The sequence below is a fragment of the Wyeomyia smithii genome, chromosome 2 (genome assembly GCF_029784165.1).
Source record: "Wyeomyia smithii strain HCP4-BCI-WySm-NY-G18 chromosome 2, ASM2978416v1, whole genome shotgun sequence".
NCBI classification, from domain to species: Eukaryota; Metazoa; Arthropoda; class Insecta; order Diptera; family Culicidae; genus Wyeomyia; species Wyeomyia smithii.
In genome coordinates, this window is record NC_073695.1 from 82690997 (window position 1) to 82713891 (window position 22895).

General features: G+C 37.0%; 1 protein-coding gene across 13 annotated transcripts in view; it reads right to left on the minus strand.

Annotated features, from left to right (window-relative positions):
* LOC129725815 (anion exchange protein 2) overlaps positions 1-22895 on the minus strand; it is a 196062-nt gene that overhangs the window by 17523 nt on the left and 155644 nt on the right. For 11 of the 13 annotated variants that reach the window (XM_055682058.1, XM_055682059.1, XM_055682062.1 and 8 more), the window contains 5 exons: positions 11214-11320; positions 11004-11139; positions 10497-10931; positions 10289-10435; positions 1321-1710 (listed from right to left, as the gene is read on the minus strand). In XM_055682058.1, the coding sequence (XP_055538033.1) occupies positions 1321-1710; positions 10289-10435; positions 10497-10931; positions 11004-11139; positions 11214-11320 (1215 nt within the window). The remainder of the gene's footprint in view (positions 1-1320; positions 1711-10288; positions 10436-10496; positions 10932-11003; positions 11140-11213; positions 11321-22895) is intronic. The other 2 variants (XM_055682060.1, XM_055682071.1) reach the window with 2 other exon arrangements.

The following is a 22895-nucleotide window of genomic DNA, read 5'->3' on the forward strand; positions in this document are numbered from 1 at the left end:
CCAATCCAACAAACCGTTCTGGCTCAAAAAATATTTGTAATCATCAATACCTTTTTTACATAAACCCTTTCTATAAAACTAGTCGTGATTTAAGAAAAAAATACTAATAGAATTAAATGAGATTTTTAGCCCATCGGGACATCTGTGCAAAGTTTCAAGCAAAATGGAAATGGAAAAAATATTAAAATTAGGATATTTTTTAGAGAATTGCTCAAATACGCTACAGATTCATCATGCCTTGATTATTTTGTTATGATTTAAAAACAAAGTGAAAAAAAAAAACAACTGTGAGCGTAGTTAATCTGCTGCATTTATATATTTCATTATACATAATAGACAAGTTTTTCATTTCGAATATGGAGTCTGGTTATGACAAAAATCGATTAAGCCAAATTTAAAAACAAACAAAAAATTATTATGCTTATCAAAACAATTTTAAGACTTGAACTGTTTTTTAAGATGAATGTTTGGAGCAATTCAATAAATCATCAGGTAAAGCAAATACTACTACTTAGTCTATAGAGTAATTATTTGAAGATTCAAAAGGGTCTCAAAACTCAAATGATTCTGGAATAGGCTACTACTAAAAACGCAAAAATCAATTTTAAATGAATGTTACACGATTTTTTCTACTTATTTGGACGAACCGGTCAAGCAAAATTATCACTCGAACTGGGTAAATGGTCAGCAAAGACTGTATTGGATAAAAATAAGACGACACGTCTGCTGTTTGAACCAATTTGAATCCCAATTTATTCAGGTCTTGAAAAAAAGCTTCGGAGTACGGGTATAATGAACTATGCTCCATTGAAAAAAACTTTCTGTTTTTCCATTCAATCGCAAATAACAAGACCACAAACCTTGTCGTCATTATTGACATACTTGACTGTGGAGAATTCAATGAAAACACTTGGCAAACATTTGAAAGAAATCGAAACTAAGTTTTTGAACGATTAGAAAACTTTTTGGAGAAAGCCGAACTTTATAACCTCAAAACTTTGAGGATAATAATTAATTTTGTGCGTCCAATTGTTATCGAATACAGCCTTGTATCGGAACAAGGAAACTTTTTCGAAACAAGCAGCCAGATAGGACAGTTATTTAAACGGCACGGGACTGAACAAACAATAATAGTAAAACCAAGCTTGAATGGGATGATTTTCATTCATTTCGGTGAATTGTACACGGGGGAAAGGGCAAACTTTGCTAGTAAAAAAACGATGCAAACCAAGCCGGAAAGGTAAACAAATTAGGGCCAAAGAAAACGAAATTAACGGAAATCGATGAGAGGAAATTAAAGACTCCTGCGAGGCGAAGTACTATTTTGTCGATCATTGTTTCATTTACAACTGTCAGCGCTAAAGTTGTAGTGTTTCGTCGCATACCGACGGCACTGGCGACGGTGGCAACCGGACCCGGCTGTCCACTGTCTTGGCTTCCGGTTCGCTTGGCGCGCTGAAATTGCTGATGAAAATACCGATGATTTCCACCCGTTGTGCTGCCAGCACTAGATAACCTTTGCCTTTGGAGTCGCGGATGGTCAGCAGTGGCATCCTGATGATCCGATTTATTCGCAACAGCCGGACTGTTGCCATTGTTCAGCGAGGGAGGACTAAGAGTGTAACTCTGCGTAGGACTAATGAACGAGTTGAGTCTTCGTGCTCCAACTATTACCTCACCGTTTCCATCCTCCGCACGCAAAGGCAGCGACTATTGGGGAAGCCGAAGGGATGAAAGGTCGATAAGGGTCGGCAGAAGAGATCCATTTCAGTGACATTGGTTGAGAGAAAAGTTGGTAATACAATCATTAACTGTAAATTCAGGTTTTGTGTAATGCATAATGGAGTTGATTCGAGAGCTGAAGGGAGGGGGCGAAAGACTGGCGAAACGATTTTGTTTGTGAACGATATTTTGCTGAAAGTATTTTTTTTTTTTCAATTATCCAAATACGAGGTACAGAGAATTTTGAGTATACTATATAGTATACTAGCATGCAAGTGTTCTATTTTGATAATCATTTGTAATCTTATAAACACTGATATATACGTAAGTAGTTCAACAAAAAGCATGAAGCAAAAGGTGCTGGAAACGTCTTTGGACCAAATCAAGCCACATGGAAATAGGGACAACCTATTTAGCAACACTGGACACTGCTCAAGCTGTAGGTTTACTTTAGCTTATGTTTAGGGAATTACGGACGGTTGCTAACTACTGGTTAACTACAAGGCGGGCTGTGTGGTTTAGTATCTACAGTTTAAATTTACCAACTGGCTAGAGGATATGTTTTCGGTTATGTTTTCGGCATAAAATATTAAATGTTCCATGCCGCTATCGTGAATTCTGAATGCAAGATGCTAAAAGTAAAATATATATAAACAGTAAAGAAAGAGAAGAAAAGTTTGCAGAAAGATACAAAGCGATAGCTGGTGAGAGCGGAAAAGATAGTGAAAGGGAAAGTTGCGGTATGAGAACAGGATTAGTTTGTAGCAGAAATTGATTCATACAGATCGGTCACAAATGTGTCAAAAGCATGTCTTTTTTTAAATTACGGTTTTCTAGATTGAGTGGTACTTTGATTAAATGGAAACGCCGTTCACTATCGTTTTCAAACAATTCATAGAGACTAAATCTAAAAATGTAAAATATAGAGTAACTAACACATTCGTTGATATTGAAACTCAGCCACTTTTAACAATGTATAAGAACTCAACTTTAAAAGACTAGATTTAGGTGTATTGGTACAAACATTCAAAAAATTATTTTACTTGCTTTGCTATTCGATATGTTTTCAATTTTTTTTATTCACAAAAACATCACTTTGCATTCGATTGTGTCAAAGTAATTCCATTCCAGCTCATTCCACTGTGGTTGACCTTGCCAAGCTGATGCAACACGGTAACCAAAGTTGCCAGAACTTCTGTTAGGTCGCATACAATGAATATTGACAATTGATTTTTTAAATAATTTTGTATTTTGTAAATGTTTTGTGTTTATTTTTCTAGCTTTCCTTACGTAGTCACTTATGTTATAGCAAAATGCAATGCCATCAAAATGGCAAAATGTCTTATCATCGAAAATTATTGACATTCATAAATAAAATGTATCCTAGAAAATTTCTTTGCGGTGCACCAAAAAATGTTTCAGAAGCGAGTACAAAAATTGTTTCTATAGCATAAGATTTCCTTGTTCCGTTTTGCCAATACAAGACACAAAAAGAATCTAGGATAGAAACCACATACTCCCCACACTTTGAGCCAAATCCGTGATGCTCGTGTGCAAGTGATATTGACCCCTCTTCTGGAATGACACAGGAATAAAATGCATTCCTAAACTAACGTCAAATGGTTTAAAAGCATTGATTGCTTGATTATCTTAAAATATCCTTTGGCTAGGAAAAAGATTTCCTGGCCAAGCAAATGATAAAATAGATGTTGATTCCTGATCCCGTAACCCCAGGTCCTGTACATTCACTCAATTTTAAGCCGCCAGTATAGAATAAAAGTGATCCTGACCAAATTTTATTCCTATACACCACGATTCGATTGTATCACTTTAAAGAGAACATTGAAGTTAGTCTTAGCTTCCATCCAGTCTTTATTCATGGTTACTAAGGGTGAAACTAAAGATTCCCAAATGTCCTGTAAGATTCCCTCCCTGAAAAGTTGACAGCTATATAGGGGTTGTAGAATCAAAAACTAAAAACGTAACAGGGTACGAAATTTGTACAATTTAAATGTTTACAATTGTACAATTCAAATGGTTAGTTTTCAATGGATTCTCTCGATTCCTTCAGGAATCGATTAGAAAATTAGCTACGCATTCGCCCAAATGCAACAAATTGTAATTTGATTATGCTACCTATAGTACTATTCAAAACTGTCAAGCCTTGTTGAAACGCACCTGGGATCAATATTTGCCTTCCCTAACACGGTCGACAAAATGCGCTCATTGGGCTGTATGGGAGCCTGCTTCGGTTCAAACGAATCATTTTACTAGTGAATAGTGCGACGAACGATCACGTCTTAGTAGCATCGATAGCTAAGGATCGAAAATAACAAAATGGTTCTACGCAAAGCCACGACCGCAAGGTTGACCTAGAACTAAATAAGGTTGTTTGTTACATTACTTGCATTTTTGTATTCTAGAGTAAGGAGTTTTATCGAAATAACTAAAAAAATAACTCTCTGGAAATAACGTTACTGCAAAATTACCAAATCTGGCCAAATACTAGCTTATATGAGTATTGCCGGAATCAAGATGATATTGATGGGTCGTAAACCGACCTCAGTAACCATTATAAATCTTTTCAGGGCCACCACATTATTTCCAGAAATTTACATTAAAAAATAGTGTTGGATAAAAGTTAATAACATTGAGAAGATATTTTATCGTAGTCTTAGCGTATATCATTAAAAGAATTCACGAACACTCCCGAATGGAACAATGCAAGTGTCGCTACGATCAACTCTATGCGGTTCTACGCCAGCCTCGCGATCGTGGCTTTGCACACAACCTTTCTGTTGTTCAGACTCAAAATCAGACGGCAGGCAGAGTTTTACTGGAGAGACCGTCCATCCCATCATTCGATAATAAAATAATTGGGGCCGAAAGCCGACACGGAAAGTTTGCCGCGGGCGATGCACTAGCACTGCCATCGCTGTTAAATTGTGAATGAAGTTCAATACATGATGCTGATACCCGCTGCTGCTACCACTGCTGGTATCTACTACCACTATTGCTGATTAGTTAGGACCGTCCTAGTGGCCATCCACTAGTGCACTGATTGATTCAGCATAAGCAGTCTCTTATATAGCCCAAATAGTGCATTCCCGGCTTACTAGGTATATAATTATGTCGACCGTGTTAGAAAAAGCAAGCATCAAAAAACCAATCAGCGGTCGAAATCTACGTTTCAACAAGGCTTAACAATTTTCAATAGTACAATATTTCGAATAATCAAATTACATTTCTCTGCATTTGGGCGGTTTCATAGATGTTTTTTCAATCGATTACTTCAAGAACAAATAAAATCCATCGAAAACTAACCGACTTATTGGCATTTGAAATTGAACATAATTTCCTTGTTTTTGTTTAGGGGCCATCCACATACCACGTGGACAGATTTTTAACGATTTTGACCTCCCCCTCCCCCTCCGTGGACAACTGCCCCTATAAATTCAAAAAAAATGTATGGACCGTGGACATTAGCCAAACCACTTGGGGGTCTATATAAGAGTTTGCTTTTTGTTTGAACCAATCATTCCACTAGCGGATGGGGCGACAGATGGTCACATCTTGAAAACAATTCCTATTCTCAGGACAACCAAACAATGCATTGAAATATATGTATCATATTTATGTTGATTTTTTTCGAAGAACAATATTATTCTGTTTCAAATTGTACACATTGGTGCAAGGTTAGAAGGTATAAAACAGCCGTTAAATCACTTCAGTTGTTGATAAGCATGTAAGACGTAGTATTTTATCTAGCTTTTCCTGAGCTGTTATTTTTGTAGTTCTAGGCAGGCATGCCAATGGTACAGTCTTTTTTTTACTGTCTGCTAAGGGGTTTCTTCCCTGTTGCTGTTTGTTCGTGATACCTATCGTGCTGGCAGTCCGATAGTTATATTGAGAACGTATTGGCAACAGAGCATCACTCCGGGCATCACGAAAAATGTACTCCGTGCTTCGATTCGGCATTACTTGACGGATGTCTTCGGGATTGCGAATGAAGAAAAGAGAAGAAGCTGTTTTTTATACAGACGGTCGTGTCCGCACTACACAAACAGCGCGTGTCGATAACAGCCCGAATCCACCGGACACATTTTCCCTCTCTTTTTTTATTTGCCTATGTGGATGTCGGGTGACGGCTGTTAAAAAAGGCTGTGGGAAGAATAATCGTAAGAACTGCTCGGCATCTTGCCAACAGCCTTCGTGCAAACTCGACAATCGAGCGGCTGTGCACTGAAGGATGTGTGTATAGCATGTTTTTCTTTTTTAAAACAACATATATCACGTTTTCTAGCCTTGAGAATAAATATGACACGAATTTGTCACCATTTACTAGTACCGTAACGTAGTATAATGGGCTACCAACATTTCTGTCAGAAAAAGGACTATAGAATCCTTGCTCTTCTGTAGAAGCACAGAATAAATCCAATCTGGGTATAGCGATTCGAAAGGCTTTGAAAACTCCACTACCCACTCAACCGCTGACTTCATAAAAATAGCACTGATTATTTCCTGAGACCTATTCTTGTCACGGATTTAACTAGATTGAGCTATATAGAAGTCCTGATCTTTTTCAAAAATCAAACAATCCTTTGAGTCTTGGAAGATCGTTTTCCTCATGGTACTAAGTGTTTCCTGAGAGTCTGTTGTGAATGGGCCGTTTTTAATTTTACACTGCCAAGTTCATTGGTGTGATCTTTAGAGAGGATTTTTTGGAGTCTAGCTTTCAACTTGCACACAGGTAAGCTTTCAATCCCTTCTCTTAGATTTACGAATTTCTCGCTTAAATTCTGCTAGACAGCTTTTATACTCTGTCCAATTGCTGGTAGTTCGAACTTTATTTGAAAGACTTCTAGAAAAATTTCCAAACGAATGGTGCGTTTTTTGTTCCTCCAAGATGCATCCTTACAAGAAGTTTTCTGTTTCAACGAACAACTTTCTTCGCACGCTGCTATTATATAGATTACAAAAGATGAAGAGAGCTGCTCGGTGTTATTTGTTTATTTGTAAAAAATCCAATCCAAAGGAAGAGGAATCCAATCGTCATGTCTGTTCCAATGGAAATTTCCACTTGTTTTCGGAACATTATTTCGACAGAATGTAGAATATTATTGATTTCTTAATGTAAAATGAAAACAAAAGAAAACCGTATGCCAGAGAGCTAGCAGATTCGGTTGAAAATATTAACATTGGGCTTTTTTTCAATATAATTTGTAGCTGAGGCAGCAATGTTTACATTCCTTCCACATTGCGGTTCTTTTGGCTGCTTTTGAAGTAGAAGCTTTTATTTATTTCAAACATTCTCCGATAAACTGGGCGCTGTGAGCAAGGTACTAGATGTTTTACGTCTGAGCAAATTTTGAATTTTTATTTCGGCTTTAAATAATTCAGTCAATGAATTAGAAAAACAATCAGACGTGTTGTTTGCTATACATAAAACGTTCAGAATTACCGCGTTCTGTGCTTTTATACCCAAGTTCTTCACATTGAAAACAACACGAAAAATAGTGGCCTCTTGTATACAAAACACTTATCAACCCAATGCTTATGTTGTAAATGTCTTTGTCAACTTCAGTAACTATATTATGTTTATTATATTTTAAGCGAGAATCTCTCCGTTCTCTTTGTTTTCAACATTGCAAATTTTAAGCATTTTTGGATCCAACTTTTTTAGTACAATCTCGTGTTGTCAGGAAGGGCTCAAAAGTTTCATCAATTCGAAAAAGTCCCCATGCAAAATTTCAGCTCAACTGGACTTCGTTAAGTGGTGCCTCAAAGTGGTCAAAGTTTCATTCTTTTACCGATGGAAAATTCAGTAGTTTACAAAATGTTCCAAATCTATTTGTTTTTATTTTAAATGTCTTAGAAATGCACAAAACATAGAGAAGTGCGAGGAATTTTTTTTCTGAGATATAAGATTGGAATTATTGAATGTTTGTGCCTATGCCCAAATAATTTAAGCATGAGCATGAGCATGATTGACCGCCCGCGGTTGCTACTCCGTTATTGCCAGATCAGCTGTAATTACACAGAGAACCAATAGATGATGCTTGGGATTAACATTCATCCTCAATGTGTAAAAACTGGTGACCTTAATCTTTATATTAGGCAATACCAGCGCCGGCCGCATCCGAATGCAGGTCAAAGAAGGAGTGTGTATAGGAATATGTTGACGTGATACTCGCTTTATTGGAAGCCGAGAACACCTCTGCACTTCCACGAGAAATCACTGGGATGTTGGAGAAAAGGGTAAGGTTTGCAGCAGATTTCGTTTTGATAAACGATGCGCTGAGTTCTAATACCGGGTTTATAATACCAAATATTGCGCGTACGAGTTCATTATATCTTTTACGGAAATCATAACGCGATCCGAACTCATTCCGGTTGATGATGTAACACCGCAAAAATAAAGCGCACGCAAGGATACCGGACCTATAACCTAATCAAGACAGACTCAAATATTCGAAAATCTGTTTATGAAGTCATTATGCAACTACCGAAACGTATCTCTCATTGATTTATCTCAGCTGACTACACAATGTTACGAAGCAACCATATATGCATTAACCAAAAACAAGAAAAAAGTAAATATATAGGCCCTCAACACATACTGCAAGCGGTCAGCAAGAGAACTTCAAAAACGGCCTATTTGCTTGGCCATCGCCGTTTGAAACGAACGAAAAAAGAAAGAAAAAGAAAAAAAAAGGATGTGTGCGTTGACAGACGAGTCGCGTATAATCCTCGGAAGTCACAACACACCGAAAATCCATATTCGAGCAAAGCTCACCTGGGCCGAAAACACGTTTACCCCGGAAAGTTATGCGCGACCGCTCTATTCTCTCTTACCGACGCATACGCGGAGACACGGTATTTCGCGTTGATTACCACTTACTTCTTGAATAATGAAGCGAAGATACCTACTGAGTATGAGAAACTGGCAAAGTTTCATGCATTCATAGCTAGAAAATTTTAAAAAATGCAAATATGCATATCTAACAAGACCGAGTACTAATTAGATTCAACAAAATGCCAAAATAATCGCAATCAAAATTTATTTGCCATGCTAACCGACAAGATTTCTACTTAATTAAATTAAAAATTGTCTATGTGTTTCAGTATTTACTCAAAAGCTAGAAAAATCTTAAAACAAGGGCCTAAAACTGCTCAAAATGAAAGCAGAGAAAAAAAACAAAAAAAAAAAAAACATTGGTTCCCTTTTGCCATGCAAATCAAACAAAAAACACAGGCAAAACGTCACCAACACCAACCCGGTGGCATCGTTGTGCCTATGCCCAAATAATTTAAAACTATTTAGTTGATTTACAAGGTTTCTACTTAATGAGAAACCTCAAATAGACCAAGTGGTATTCATTCCATGGACTAATTTAGTTTTAAAATATGGTATTTTTATAGTTTTATTAATTAGAGTGTCAATTTTCCAATAGATGAACATAAATACTGAGATGACAAATGGAACCAATCCCCTATTTCCTATATATCAATGAACGACTGCTTCCTTGCAGTAATAAAGTAATACGAGAAAACTCAATCCTATTTCAGGTACAACCCAATTGCGTTCCCGGTCTCAATTACTGCTATGTGGGTTTCAGGGGCATCATTAGGTCATTACTAATCGCTCAACATGCAGCACAACAGGGAATCACCCTCTGCGGGGGTGTGTCCGTGAAATTCGCCCTCCCTCTCTTATTGACACAAGATTACGAACCGTGCACATCCGATTCGTGCAGCTCACGTCGTCGCAGTCGGTATCAAATTAAAATAATTGCTGATAAGCAGTCTGACAAATGCAGAGTTATTTGTCTCGGCACGGTGTCATCTTTTAGACAAATATGTGCACTGGAAATTCTACCGAACAGCAGAGCGGCTGAAACAGGTTTCAAACTTTGTGGTAGGATCTTTCTATTTTTAAACCGGTATGTTTACACAAGTGGAATGACTATCAAATTATTTCCGGTTGACCGCAGTAATTCAATATCAACGAATGCTTCATGGAACAGTTCCAGTTCTACTGCAAATAAAAATAATCATCTGTACACACACTCAACTGATGAGTTGCTTAGTGAAATTAACAAAACTATCGTAACCAAAATTTTGTGCCAATCTGTTTATAGAATGAAATGTGAAAAATAATTAATGTTTTATGATATGTACAAGTTTATTGCGAATCTGGAAACAACTCTATTTAATAGAAATATTTGTTCTCATTAATTTTGCGCAAATTAATTAAATCACATTTTAGTTCCAGATAGGCGTTTTCGGAGCATGAATCAAATGCAAATGAATATGATCGTATCAAGCGGTTAGTGTTGAAGTTACTAGTGTATCATATTTCTCAATTGAGAGTGCCCTAGCCCATCAATTTGGACACAGGTTCGAATAATTTACAATGTTTTTTGTTGATTCAAGATGAATGTATGAATTTTGAGGGATTCTAAGTCTACTGTTTGGATGTTAGCTTTTGCGTAATATATTTGGATGAATAAATATGTTTGCGTTGTATGCAGAGTTTTCTTGGAGGCACTTTATGAACATTTACCTGCAGGCTACTATAACTGCTATACTTTCGCTTCGGTCCGAAGTGAAAAGCCCCATGGGAGTGGTCATTGACATGTCGATGGCGCAGTAGTAGGGCACGCATGATTACTGGTTTGTCATCTTCGTGAATCAACTCATCAACCACCATCTGCGGAAATGAAAACGATTATCATCAGTGCTCTAAAAGCGGTAACATCTGCCCAATATACCTGTTCCACAATTCGGTACGCTACCGACGGCAAATCCTTTTCATCTAAATCCATCAACACGACGCCGGTTTCCAAACATCGGCGAAGATTCAACAAGGAGTGGAATGATAGGGATGCCACATGTGGGCGACCCCAACGATCTGCTCCTTCTTCAACATCTTCCTCATACTTGATCCAACGGGCAGTTTCTTTCCACTCACGATCCTCCCCACTTCCGGTAAGCTCATCGAGCTGAACAAACACCTCGTGCGGACTGTGATCGTACATCTTCTTGTACTTGTTTGGAGGCAGCAGCTGGTGCAGTTTGTCACCCTCCTTCCGGTTGATATTGACCACCGAAGAGGCACTTTGTTGTGACTGGGCGCTCACCTTATGACGGCGAAGCGCCCGCGGATCGTCCGAACGATGCGAAGTCAACTCATCTATGTCAGCCTCCTGTGATGTCAAATTGCATCATGAAGTGTTGGTTAAAAGTTTTGATTAGATAATATGAACTGAATAACTTACCTGAAGGGTAGCATCTTCGGGCTGCACAGAAACACGTCTGGTGCTAGTGCTGGTACCTTCGGCTCCACTAGTTCGCCTCCACTCCGGGTGGTATTCTTGCAAGGAGAATTTTCTCGACTTGTGTGGATGATGACGCCTTTAGTCAAAAAAAGGATAGTATTTGTTGAAAATTATCTCTTCAAAACAAACAGGTAAACGGTTAAAGCTTACTCGGTGCGTCTTCTGCGTTCCTCATTGCTGTCTTCAATTTGCAATCCTTCGAATTGTTTATCCTGGTCCTTTTTGTCGAATCGCACATTTCGTCGAGCGTTTGAATCCTGTGCAATGAGGATGAAAAAACCGAAAAGTTGTATATTGTGAAGTTCAACGTTGGCAAAAGCTATCAAAACATCAATGAAAAGGCTTCTAGAATAAAATAATTGATCGCATTCGAAATGATTAATAATTCATACCAGAGCTTGAGAGCGAAAGTTTCAGCGGAAATTAATCGGATGACGATAGAACAATTAACATTCAGTTCAATTTCCAGTAAATTCGATTCACAGCAGAATTGCTTTTCTTTAGCATCAATGTGCCATTCATTGTATTATTAGTTTTAGTTCATTAATTTTTCGCTGCCATGTAGCATGTAACAAGCGAATTTCAATTTCTATTTCCACAAAATAAAGTGAATCATAATTTATAAAATTTATTTGACAGGTTTGTGAAATGAATTGTGCCTGAAACTAACATTTCGATGACTTTACAGGAATGAATGCACAGAAAACCAGAGTTTTAATCCCTATTATATATTCCTAAGCTTATACTACTAAACGGATTCTTATTTTTCCATACTTTTTCTGCATTCGTTCATTAATTTAAGTTCAAAATTCTTGAACGAAAACTATTCTTGCTTCTCTGGTTAATCACAACGTGTGATCAATATTACACAAGACACTCTTCGGCAGCAAGAAAACTGTATGAATAATACACAAGTTGTACCTACTTAACGCCTGCCGTAGATAGTATAAAAAAACCTGAATTAATCCACCTAGCGGTCAGACTCAGCCTTTCTCATTCAAACTTATTATTTGTAAAAATAGATTTACATGAATGCCTAAATCCAATAAAGGTTTATTCACTCTTTGGGTTTTAAAATATTGATGTTGTAATTAAAGTATAAAATATTAAATTTGACGTAATGTAAATGCTTAAGAAATAGAGAAATAAAAGAAATGACTCTTAATTTCGAACAATTTAATCACGAGCGATACCGGGAACGTTCAAATAGTACGATACCACATTTAAATCATGTTTAGGCCATATATACTGATCAAAGCAGGTATAGTGTAGAATAGTCTTTGAATTTATATTTTCATTCCAAAACTTTTGAACAGCATATCAAATTGTTATGAAGTTCGTTATTTGTAAGTTTAGGGGAGCTGCGTGGCCGCAAGGTTACAGAGTCCGCTTTGTCAAGCGGATGGTCGTGAGTTCGAATCTTAGTAAAACCAGGCCATCCGATGTCAAAAAGGACTTGAGCATGGGTTTATTCTTAGGCTCTCCACCAGTTACCCTTCCTTTACGCTGAAATCTACAATACCTTTGCGTGACTTCCTCTTTACAAAAAATAAGTCCCTCTTATCAATAAAACTGGCCAGAAGGACGCACGACGAAACTTCTCCAGGGAATTATAATTGGTGATATTTGGCATGAGGAACGAGTATCGGTATAGTAGAACAGTAAGCGTGTAAGGAAGAGTATCACATTACACACAAGCACTGATGAACAATAATAATAAGCATGCCACTTCTTAATAGCGGTATTGCTATTAACAGAAGTGCGGGATACAGCAGGCATATCTCACAATAGATCTACGATTCTGGTCGCAGTGAGGAAGTCCATACAGAAAAAAATGTAGGTTTGAGAGATGACTCGTTTGTATGATACTAGTTATGTTCAAATAAGTCGTGTGATACTTGAGACAATAGACTTTCGTTGTTTTACAAATTAAAAAATTACGATTGCTTAAGTTTGATTACATTAAAATGAAAAGGTAACGTATAGGGCAGCCAAACTTTGAAACCACGTGTTCAATCATAATTCATCAGTTAATTTTGATTTGATAATCGTGATTTTTACATTTCGATACATTACAGACGAAGTTACAGTCTGATTACAGCAAAATTCAACAGGGTGTTATGAGGCAGCTAGACCTTTCATTTGATACTAATTCTGTAAAAATCGGGTCAACCATCTCTGAGAAAAGTGAGTGAGACCAAGTTGTCTTCGGAATATGTTTCTTTTCATAGCTGGATTTCACATTTTTAAACATAATAGGCAACGTAATAATCCGTTTGTAAAAAAAATCATCTTATGGGGCAACAAGACCTTCCATATGACACTGATTTTATGAAAATCGGTCCAGCCATATCTGAGAAACACGAGTGAGATTAAATAGTCTCCAGAACACGTGACTTTCCATAACTTCTGAACCACATGTTCAATCTTCAGAAAAATCCAACAGTTAAAGGTTTTTAAGGTAGCCCGTTCATTTGAAACCAATTTTGTTCAAATCAGTTGTGTAGTTTCTGAGATATTGATGTTTCGTGATTTTTACATTTTGATACATAACCTCTAAACTAGAAATCAGATTACAATAAAATTCAATAGGGTCTTACAGGGCAACTAGACCTTTCATTTGCAATTAATTTCATTGAAATCGGTTCGGTCAGACAATCTCTGAGAAAAGTGAATGCGAAAAAAGGTGCACATACACACGTACACACCTACATACAAACATATACACCTATACATGCTTATATGCAGAAAATGCTCGATTCGTCGAACTGAGTCGAGTAATATATGACATTCAGCCATTTGGATCACTTTTCTACCTTTTAATTAACCAGTGATCGTTAGGAGAAAGTCAATATGTTTACTTTCATTGAGTGATTTCACATTTTTATGAACAACGGACAAAGTTACAATCCGACTGCAATGAAATTCAATAGCAACCTATGGGGCAACTAGACCTTTCATTTGACACTAATTTTGTGAAAATCGGTTCAGCCATCTCTGAGAAAAATGAGTGAGTTTAAACAACCTCAGGATAACTTTTCTTTACATAACTTTTGAACCATATGTTCAATCATAACGAAATTTAAAAGTTAAGGGTTCTGGAGACAGCCCGATCATTTGAAACCAGTTTTATTGAAATCGGTTGTGTGGTTTCTGAGATATTGATGTTTCGTGATTTTTAAATTTTGATACATAACCTCTAAACTAGAAATCCGATTACAATGAAATTCAATAGCAACCTATGACGCAACTAGACCTTTCATTTGCAATTAATTTTATGGAAATCGGTTCAGCCATCTCTGAGAAAAGTGAGTGAGAAAAAAAAGTTGCACACACACACACACACACAATCGGGAATTGCCGCACACACACACACAATCGGAAATTGCCGAATGTCATATACTACTCGACTCAGTTCGACGAATCGAGAATTTTCTGCCTATATGCATGTATAGGTATGTATGTTTGTGTGTGGGTGTGTATGTGTGTATGTGCACCTTTTTTGCCTTTCTCCTAGAAAGGTATAGCAATCACTGCAAGAACTAAATGTATAAAAGCGCTCAAAATTGCCGAATGCCGTATACCACTCGACTTAGTTCGACGAGCTGAGCATTTTCTGCATGTGTGTGTGTGTGTGTGTGTATGTGTGTGAGTGTAACGCTCTCCCAATCTCACCCGATTTTCTCAAAGATGGCTGAACCGATTTCAATGAAATAAATTGCAAATGAAAGGTCTAGTTTCCCTATAAGACCCTTCTGAATTTTATTGCAATCTGATTTGTAATTTAGAGGTTTTGTACAGGGTCGGATTAAGACGCTGGGAGGCCCGGGGCAAATTTGTCTGTGAGGCCCTCTTTTCTTAAAATATTTAGAGGTAACGTTCTGGAAGGTGACGAGCAAAAAAAAAAAGGTCGCCCCAGGATAAGGGGGGCCCCTTGAATCGGGAGGCCCGGGGCATTTGCCCCCCCTCAAATCCGGGCCTGGTTATGTATCAAAATGTAAAAACACGAAACATCAATATCTTAGAAACTACACAAGCGATTTGAACAAAATTGGTTTCAAATGAACGGGCTACCTGAAAACCCTTAACTTTTAAATTTTATGAAGATTGAACATGTGGTTCAGGAGTTATGGAAAGAAACGTGTTCTGGAGACTATTCAATCTCACTCATGTTTCTCAAAGATGGCTGGACCGATTTTCATAAAATCAGTGTCATATGGAAGGTCTTGTTGCCCATAAATTGTTGAAAATTAAGAGTCATTTCTTTTATTTCGCTATCTCTTAAGCACTAACATTACGTCAAATTTCATATTTTATACTTTAATTACAACATCAATATTTTAGAACCCAAAGAGTGAATATACCTTTATTGTATTTAAGCATTCATGTAAATCTATTTTTACAAATAATAAGTTTGAATGAGAAAGGCTGAGTCTGACCGCTAGGTGGAAAAATTTAGGTTTTTTTACACACGTTTTTCTTGATACAATTTTCATACAGCAATATTAGCCAGATATTTTCTCGAATCAAGGCAACATTTTCGAGCTGCAACACTCGTAAAATAAAAGAAAAAACAAAACTTTGCAAACATGTTTGGTTTAGCAAACTAATTAGTATTCACAGGTGAGGAAGTTTTTTAAGATGTAAGTGGAATTTCCTGAAGGGCGTATACATTTTGCCATAGGCTTTATTCGAAGCATCATAGAGATCAATATATATCAGAGATCTTCGGTTGTATAGACAACTGTCTGAGAATTAACTGTAGAGAGCTAATGACGCCTTGAAAAAAATATACACTGTACAAAAGTAATATTTTAAAGGGGGAACCTACTCTGGGAGGTTTAAAAATAATGACTTTTCTTGATTTGTTTTTCGATGTTTAGAGTAAGGTGAAGTGCTCGGGTATTTTGGCTATTGATTAAGGTATATTAAAAGATCTATTTTGCATGTCGTGGATGCAACTATAGTAAGTATTACCTCAATGAATAGTCAAAATACGCGAACACTTCACTATACTCTAAACATAAAAAAAGAATCACGAAAGTTCTTTATTTTTCGACCTTTCAGAGTAGGGTCCCCCTTAAAGCAAAACAGAACTGATTTTTTTTTGTGTTGTTATTTTTCAATAAACTTGAAGTTATAAAAAAGCTTTCAGATCAGACTGGAAAAATGAGAGGATAAAAATCTAAAAGGTTGAATTTTAGAGCAATTTTTCAATTTCAACATTTGTCAGAATAATTGTATTTCAATGATATTAAATGAGTTAAACAAGGATTTAGAAACAAAGTTTATTCTGATTAATTTCATAAATGCATCCGTTTTAAAGTTGTTTTCAACGTTAATTTAAAAAACCGACAATAAACACTAAATCTAAACATATAAAAATGCAGCTCTGGCTGTCTATATGAATCAGAATATAGGCTTGGAAACTACCGAACCGATCGGCGTGAAATTTTGTATATAGGGGTTTTTGGGGCTGGGAAAGGTGACTAAGATAGTTCGAGACCCCTCCCTCTTCTGCAAGGGAGGGGTCCCATACAAATGAAACACAAATTTCTGCACATCTCGAGAACTAACCAAGTAATTAGAACCAAATTTGGTAGGTGGATGTTTTTCGGGGTAACAAATATATCCATAATGGTTTGACACCCCTCCATCTTCTACAAGGGAGGGGTCCCATACAAATGAAATACGAATTTCGCACAGCTCGAGAACCAATCAACCAAATACAACCAAATTAGGTATGTGAATGTTTTTAGAGGTAACAAGTATGTCCATAGTGTTTCGACTCCCGCACCACCAACTAAATCGAACCAAATTTGGCAGGTGATTGTTTTAAGGGGTGACAAATATAATGGTTTGACACTCCTCTCTCATTAAAAAGGGAGGGGTCCCATACAAATGAAACTCAAATTACGCACAGCTCGGGAACCAATCAAGCAAATATAACCAATTAGGCAGGTGAATGTTTTTAGGCGTAACAAACATGTCCATAATGTTTCGACACCCTTCCTCCTTCTGGAAACAGTCCAAATACCATTTCGAAATCCAAGATGGCGACTTCCCATTTCTGAAAAATAGCGGCAAATGACCTAATACCACCCAACATGGGTATTTCCGGAATTGTTATGATGCACTGAAGCCACAAATCGACCTCAGACAACATTGCGAATCGTAAGGTGGCGACTTCTGGTGTCTGGAAAACAGCTGAAAATGACCAAATAACACCCAATATGAGTGTTTCTTCAACCAGATTGACGCTCAGAGGCCAAAAATTGTCTCCTAATGCCATTTTGAAATCCAAGATGGCGACTTCCGGTGTCTGAAAAATAGCGGCAAATGACCAAATACCATATGGTTATTTCCGGGATCATTATGATGCACTGAAGTCACAAATCGATCTCAGACAACATTTTGAATTGTAAGATGGCAACTTCCGGTGTCTGGAAAACAGCCGAAAATGATCAAACACCACTTAATATGAGCGTTTCTTTATTCAGATTGACGCATGGAGGCCAGAAATTGTTCCCAAATGCCGTTTTGAAATCAAAGATGGCGACTTCCGGTTTCCGAAAAACAGCGACAAATGACCCAATACCCCTCAATATGCGTATTTCCGAAATTGTTATGATGCACTGAAGCCACAAATCGACCTATCAACCTCAGACAACATGTTGAATTGTAAGAAGGCAACTTCCGGTGTCTGAAAAACAGCCGAAAATTACCAAATACCACCCAATATGAGTGTTTCTTCAACCAGATTGACGCTCAGAGGCCAAAAATTGTCTCCTAATGCCATTTTGAAATCCAAGATGGCGACTTTCGGTTTCTAAAAAACAGCGGCAAATGACCAAATACCACCCAATATGGTTATTTCCGGGATTGTTATGACGCACTGAAGCCACAAATCGACCTCAGACAACATTTTGAATTGTAAGATGGCGACTTCCGGTGTCTGGAAAACAGCCTAAATAGGCCATAAACAGCCCTAAATATCCATGCTGAACTATCCCCAAAAGTGGCGGAATAATATTAAATTTCAATAAAAAAAAAGAGAAACCCCAATTATTTATTGTATTTATATATGTATAACTAGCTGACCCGGCAAACTTCGTCCCGCCTATTTTAGTGTTTAATTTAATAATTTTAAACATTTCAAATTTATTGATTCCTTGCGATTGGATTATATCGTTTGAAAATGATTGGTTTTATCGGAATGGCAACATCCTCAACTTTGGCTTTTGTACATGACCTCTATTCCGGATTTATATTGGGTGCATTTCAGTTATTTTCGTTGTTTTCCAGAAACTGAAAGTGGCCATCTTCTAATTCAAAATGGTCTCCAGGGTCAATGCTTGGCTTCTTTACATCATTTCGATTACGGACATATCCATATGTAGTAGTATTCGGTTATTTTCGGCTGTTTCCCAGAAGTTGCCATTTTTCAATTCAAACTGTTGTCTAAGGTCAATTTATAGCTCCTTGCATCATTCTGGATCCGGTGATACTCATATTGGGTGGTATTTGGTCACTTTGGGCTATTTTTCAGGAACCGTAGGACGCCATCTTGGATTTAAAATGGCTTTTGGAGACAATTTCTGGCCTCTGAGCGTCATTCTGGTTTAAGATTTGGTCATTTTCGGCTGTTTTCCAGAAACCGGATGTCACCATCTTCGAATTCAAAATGGTGTCTGTGGTCGATTCTAGCTCCTGTGTATCATTCTGGTTCCGAAGATACTCATATTGTATGGACATCGGCCATTTTTGGCTGTTTTCTAGAAACCGGAAGTTGCCATCTTACAATTCATAATGGTGTCTAAGGTCAATTTTCAGCTTCATTCTCGTTCCGAAGATACTTATATTGTATGGATATCGGCCATTTTTGGCTGTTTTACAGACACCGGAAGTCGCCATCTCACAATTCAAAATGTTGTCTGAGGTCGATTTGTGGCTTCAGTGCGTTATAACAATCCCGGAAATACCCATATTGGGTAGTATTTGGTCATTAGCCGCTGTTTTTCAGAAACCGTAAGTCACCATCTTGGATTTCAAAATGGCATTAGGAGACAAGTTTTGGCCTCTGAGCGTCAATCTGGTTGAAGAAATACTCATATTGGGTGGTATTTGGTAATTTTCGGCTGTTTTCCAGACACCGGAAGTCGCCTTGTTACAATTCAAAATATTGTCTGAGGTTGATAGGTCGATTTGTGGCTTCAGTGCATCATAACAATTCCGGAAATACGCATATTGAGGGGTATTGGGTCATTTGTCGCTGTTTTTCGGAAACCGGAAGTCGCCATCTTGGAATTCAAAATGGCATTTGGGAACAATTTCTGGCCTCCGTGCGTCAATCTGATTAAAGAAACGCTCATATTAAGTGGTATTTGATCATTTTCGGCTGTTTTCCAGACACCGGAAGTCGCCTTCTTACAATTTGAAATGTTGTCTGAGGTCAATTTGTGGCTTCAGTGCATCATAACAATCCCGGAAATACCCATATTGGGTGGTATTTGGTCATTTGCCGCTGTTTTTCAGAAACCGGAAGTCGCCATCTTGGATTTCAGAATGGCATTAGGAGAAAATTCTTGGCCTCTGAGCGTCAATCTGGTTGAAGAAACATTCATTTTGGATGGTATTTGGTCATTTTCGGATGTTTTCCAGACACCGGAAGTCGCCATCTTACAATTCGAAATGTTGTCTGAGGTCGATTTGTGGCTTTAGTTGCCGCTATTCGAAATGGTATTTGGAGACATGCCAGAAGAAGGAAGGGTGTCGAAACATTATGGACATGTTTGTTACACCTAAAAACATTCACCTGCCGAATTTGGTTCTATTTACTTGGTTAGTTCTCGAGATGTGCAGAAATTTGTGTTTCATTTGTATGAGACCCCTCCCTTCCACAAGAGGGGAGGGGTGTCGAACCAACATGGACATATTTATTACTCCTAAAAACATCCACTTGCCAAATTTGGTTCTATTTGCTTTGTTAGTTTTCGAGATGTGCAGAAATTTATGTTTCATTTGTGTTCATTTGTGTTTGTGTTCATTGTGTTTGTATGGGACCCCTCCCTTGCAGAAGAGGGAGGGATCTCGAACTATCTTAGTCACCTTTCCCGGCCCCTACAACCCCTATATACAAAATTTCATGTCGATCGGTTCAGTAGTTTCCAGCTTATATGAATCAGACAGACAGACAGACAGAGAGACAGAGCTGCATTTTTATATGTTTAGATTAGAGAGCGATCAATGATTAAAAGAGAACAGAACTCAGTTATTTCAAGCTTTGCTATGACTATTAACAAATTGCAGTTTGCAAATTTGCACGTGTAAATATTTTCTTTAGCAATCCAATAGTTTTCCATGAGCAATTGGTTTTGAAAATTGTTCACATTCATTTTGTAAGTTTAGTAGAAATGTAACATCAAACTATTATTTATGTTTTGAAGTTAAAAAAAATGAATCGTTCGAAAACAATTTTTCGAAAATAAATTTAATAAATTATAACAATTAAAAAAAAAATCACAATCACTTTCTTTAGATGCCATGTCTGAGTTTACGGTTCACTCTGGTCGAACGCATTTTCGTTCTTTCCACAAAGTGATACAGAGATTTTTTATTATAACACGCCTATGAACTGTTCAAATGATTTCATTCTTTAATGGAACATAGATCAGGGGCCATCCACATACCACGTGGACAGCTTTTTTTGGCTAATGTCCACGGTCCATACAATTTTTTTAGAATTTATATGGACTGTTGTCCACGGAGGGGGAGAGGGGGTTCAAAATCGTGAAAAATTTGTCCACGTGGTATGTGGATGGCCCCTTATCAGTTTGCACATCCACTGGTGCTAATAGCTCAATTTTTATGAAAATGGCGCTTGGTTCGGTCTGGTCGCACGCCGACCATTTATCATTTCGTATTAAATACCAACTTACAATAGCCCAAAATGCATTTGAAAGTGGCTAGCCACTACGGGCCAACTAGTACTAGAATACTGACTTAAAAAAATGCTGGCAGGTGGTTTTTGAAGGAAATGAACTAAGGAATCATGTTTTTTTGTTGCCAGACAGGTTATTTATGTATTCAAAAACTTAATTTGCATTCCTCGCTAAATGCAGCTAATTTTGCTTTAAACTTAATAGGTTCAACCTATTTCTCGGAATATTTTGCGTAAGAAACACTTATCACTCCAAGGTAATTGTGAAAATTTTAAAAAATAAACTATTTACGTGAAAATGTTATACAGTCGAATCCCTTTAAAGCGACCTCGCAAGGGACTGTCGTTATAGCGAAATGTCGCAGTAATACGGAGAATTTTTGACTATGCAGAACAGAAGGTACCATTGAGAATGTCATTATAGATTTAGCAATGTCGTTATAGAAAGGTTCGACTGTTCTATTGTGGCAATAAAGAATGATAAGTATGAGTTTTGGTATGCCGTTATAGGGAAAGGTCGTAATGGCGAAATGTCGCAATAAAACAAAGAATTTTAGTATAAAACTATTTATAGTGGAATTGGTCGCTATAGTGAGATTCGTCGTTATAAAAAATGTCGTTTTAGAGGGATTGAACTGTATCATTTTACTTCGGGGTGATAAGTCTTTCGTACGTAAAATTTTTCGAGGAATACGATGGCACCATCTAATCTGAAATAAAACTGGGTGCATTTGCCGAAAAATGCGAATTTAGTTTTTAAATACAAATCTTTCTAAAACCTATCTGGCAACACTTCCGGTCAAAAATTTTATTTTTTATGGATTCCTTGATATATATTCTTCAAAAATCACCTATCAGTATTTTTCGGACGTTTTATGCCTAGAAAATTTAAAAAGGAGAATAAAGAGGTTTTGACGAATAAAAGTGTAATTTTGCAACACAAAGAGGGTTCCACAGAGCGGGAGGTTTTACAATCGACACCAAAATTGGATTTTTTCCTAAAGTAACACTATGTAAATAATTCTTCCCACATTGAGAAAAATCTGTGGTGGTCATCCAAGTGGTATGTACACTTCGTATGGAACTACCCCTATTCTGGATGTAGCTTGGAGGAGGATGGGCAGAAAAACGGGTTTATACAAATGAATATATTAGTTTTATATATATATATATATATATATATATATATATATATATATATATATATATATATATATATATATATATATATATATATATATATATATATATATATATATATATATATATATATATATATATATATATATATATATATATATATATATATATATATATATATATATATATATATATAGATAATATATTGAATGAGACAAACATAAAAGTAGCTAGGAACTGGAAGGGCTGTTTCCTTGTTTACAATTTGAACCTACTTAGATTGCCATGGGGGACGATGTGACAGCCTTAAGGATCCATTGAATGACAGGTATAACACATGAAGCACCTTTTCTGTCACTTCTGGTATTTTCGAGACATGCCCAAGTTGAGCGAAACCAATCATTGTCGAATTTTAATCTCTCAAAAAGTTCGGGCTCAAAACAAAAAGCTGAAAACTAAAAAAAAAAAGTGTCCAATATCAAATGCTAATAAGTCGGTTAGTTTTCAATAAATTTTCTGAGTTCTTGCAGAGATCGATTGGAAAATCGTCTATGCATCCGCTAAAATGCAGAAAATTTTGATTGCAAACTATTGTACTATTAGAAATTGTCAAGCCCAGTGGAAACGCAGATTCCGACCTTTGATTGCGAGCATTTCCTAACACGGTCGACATAATTTTATGCCTAGTAAAACGGGAATGTTGTCAATAGGCTAAATAAAGACCTACTTCTTTTCAAATCAATTAGTTTACT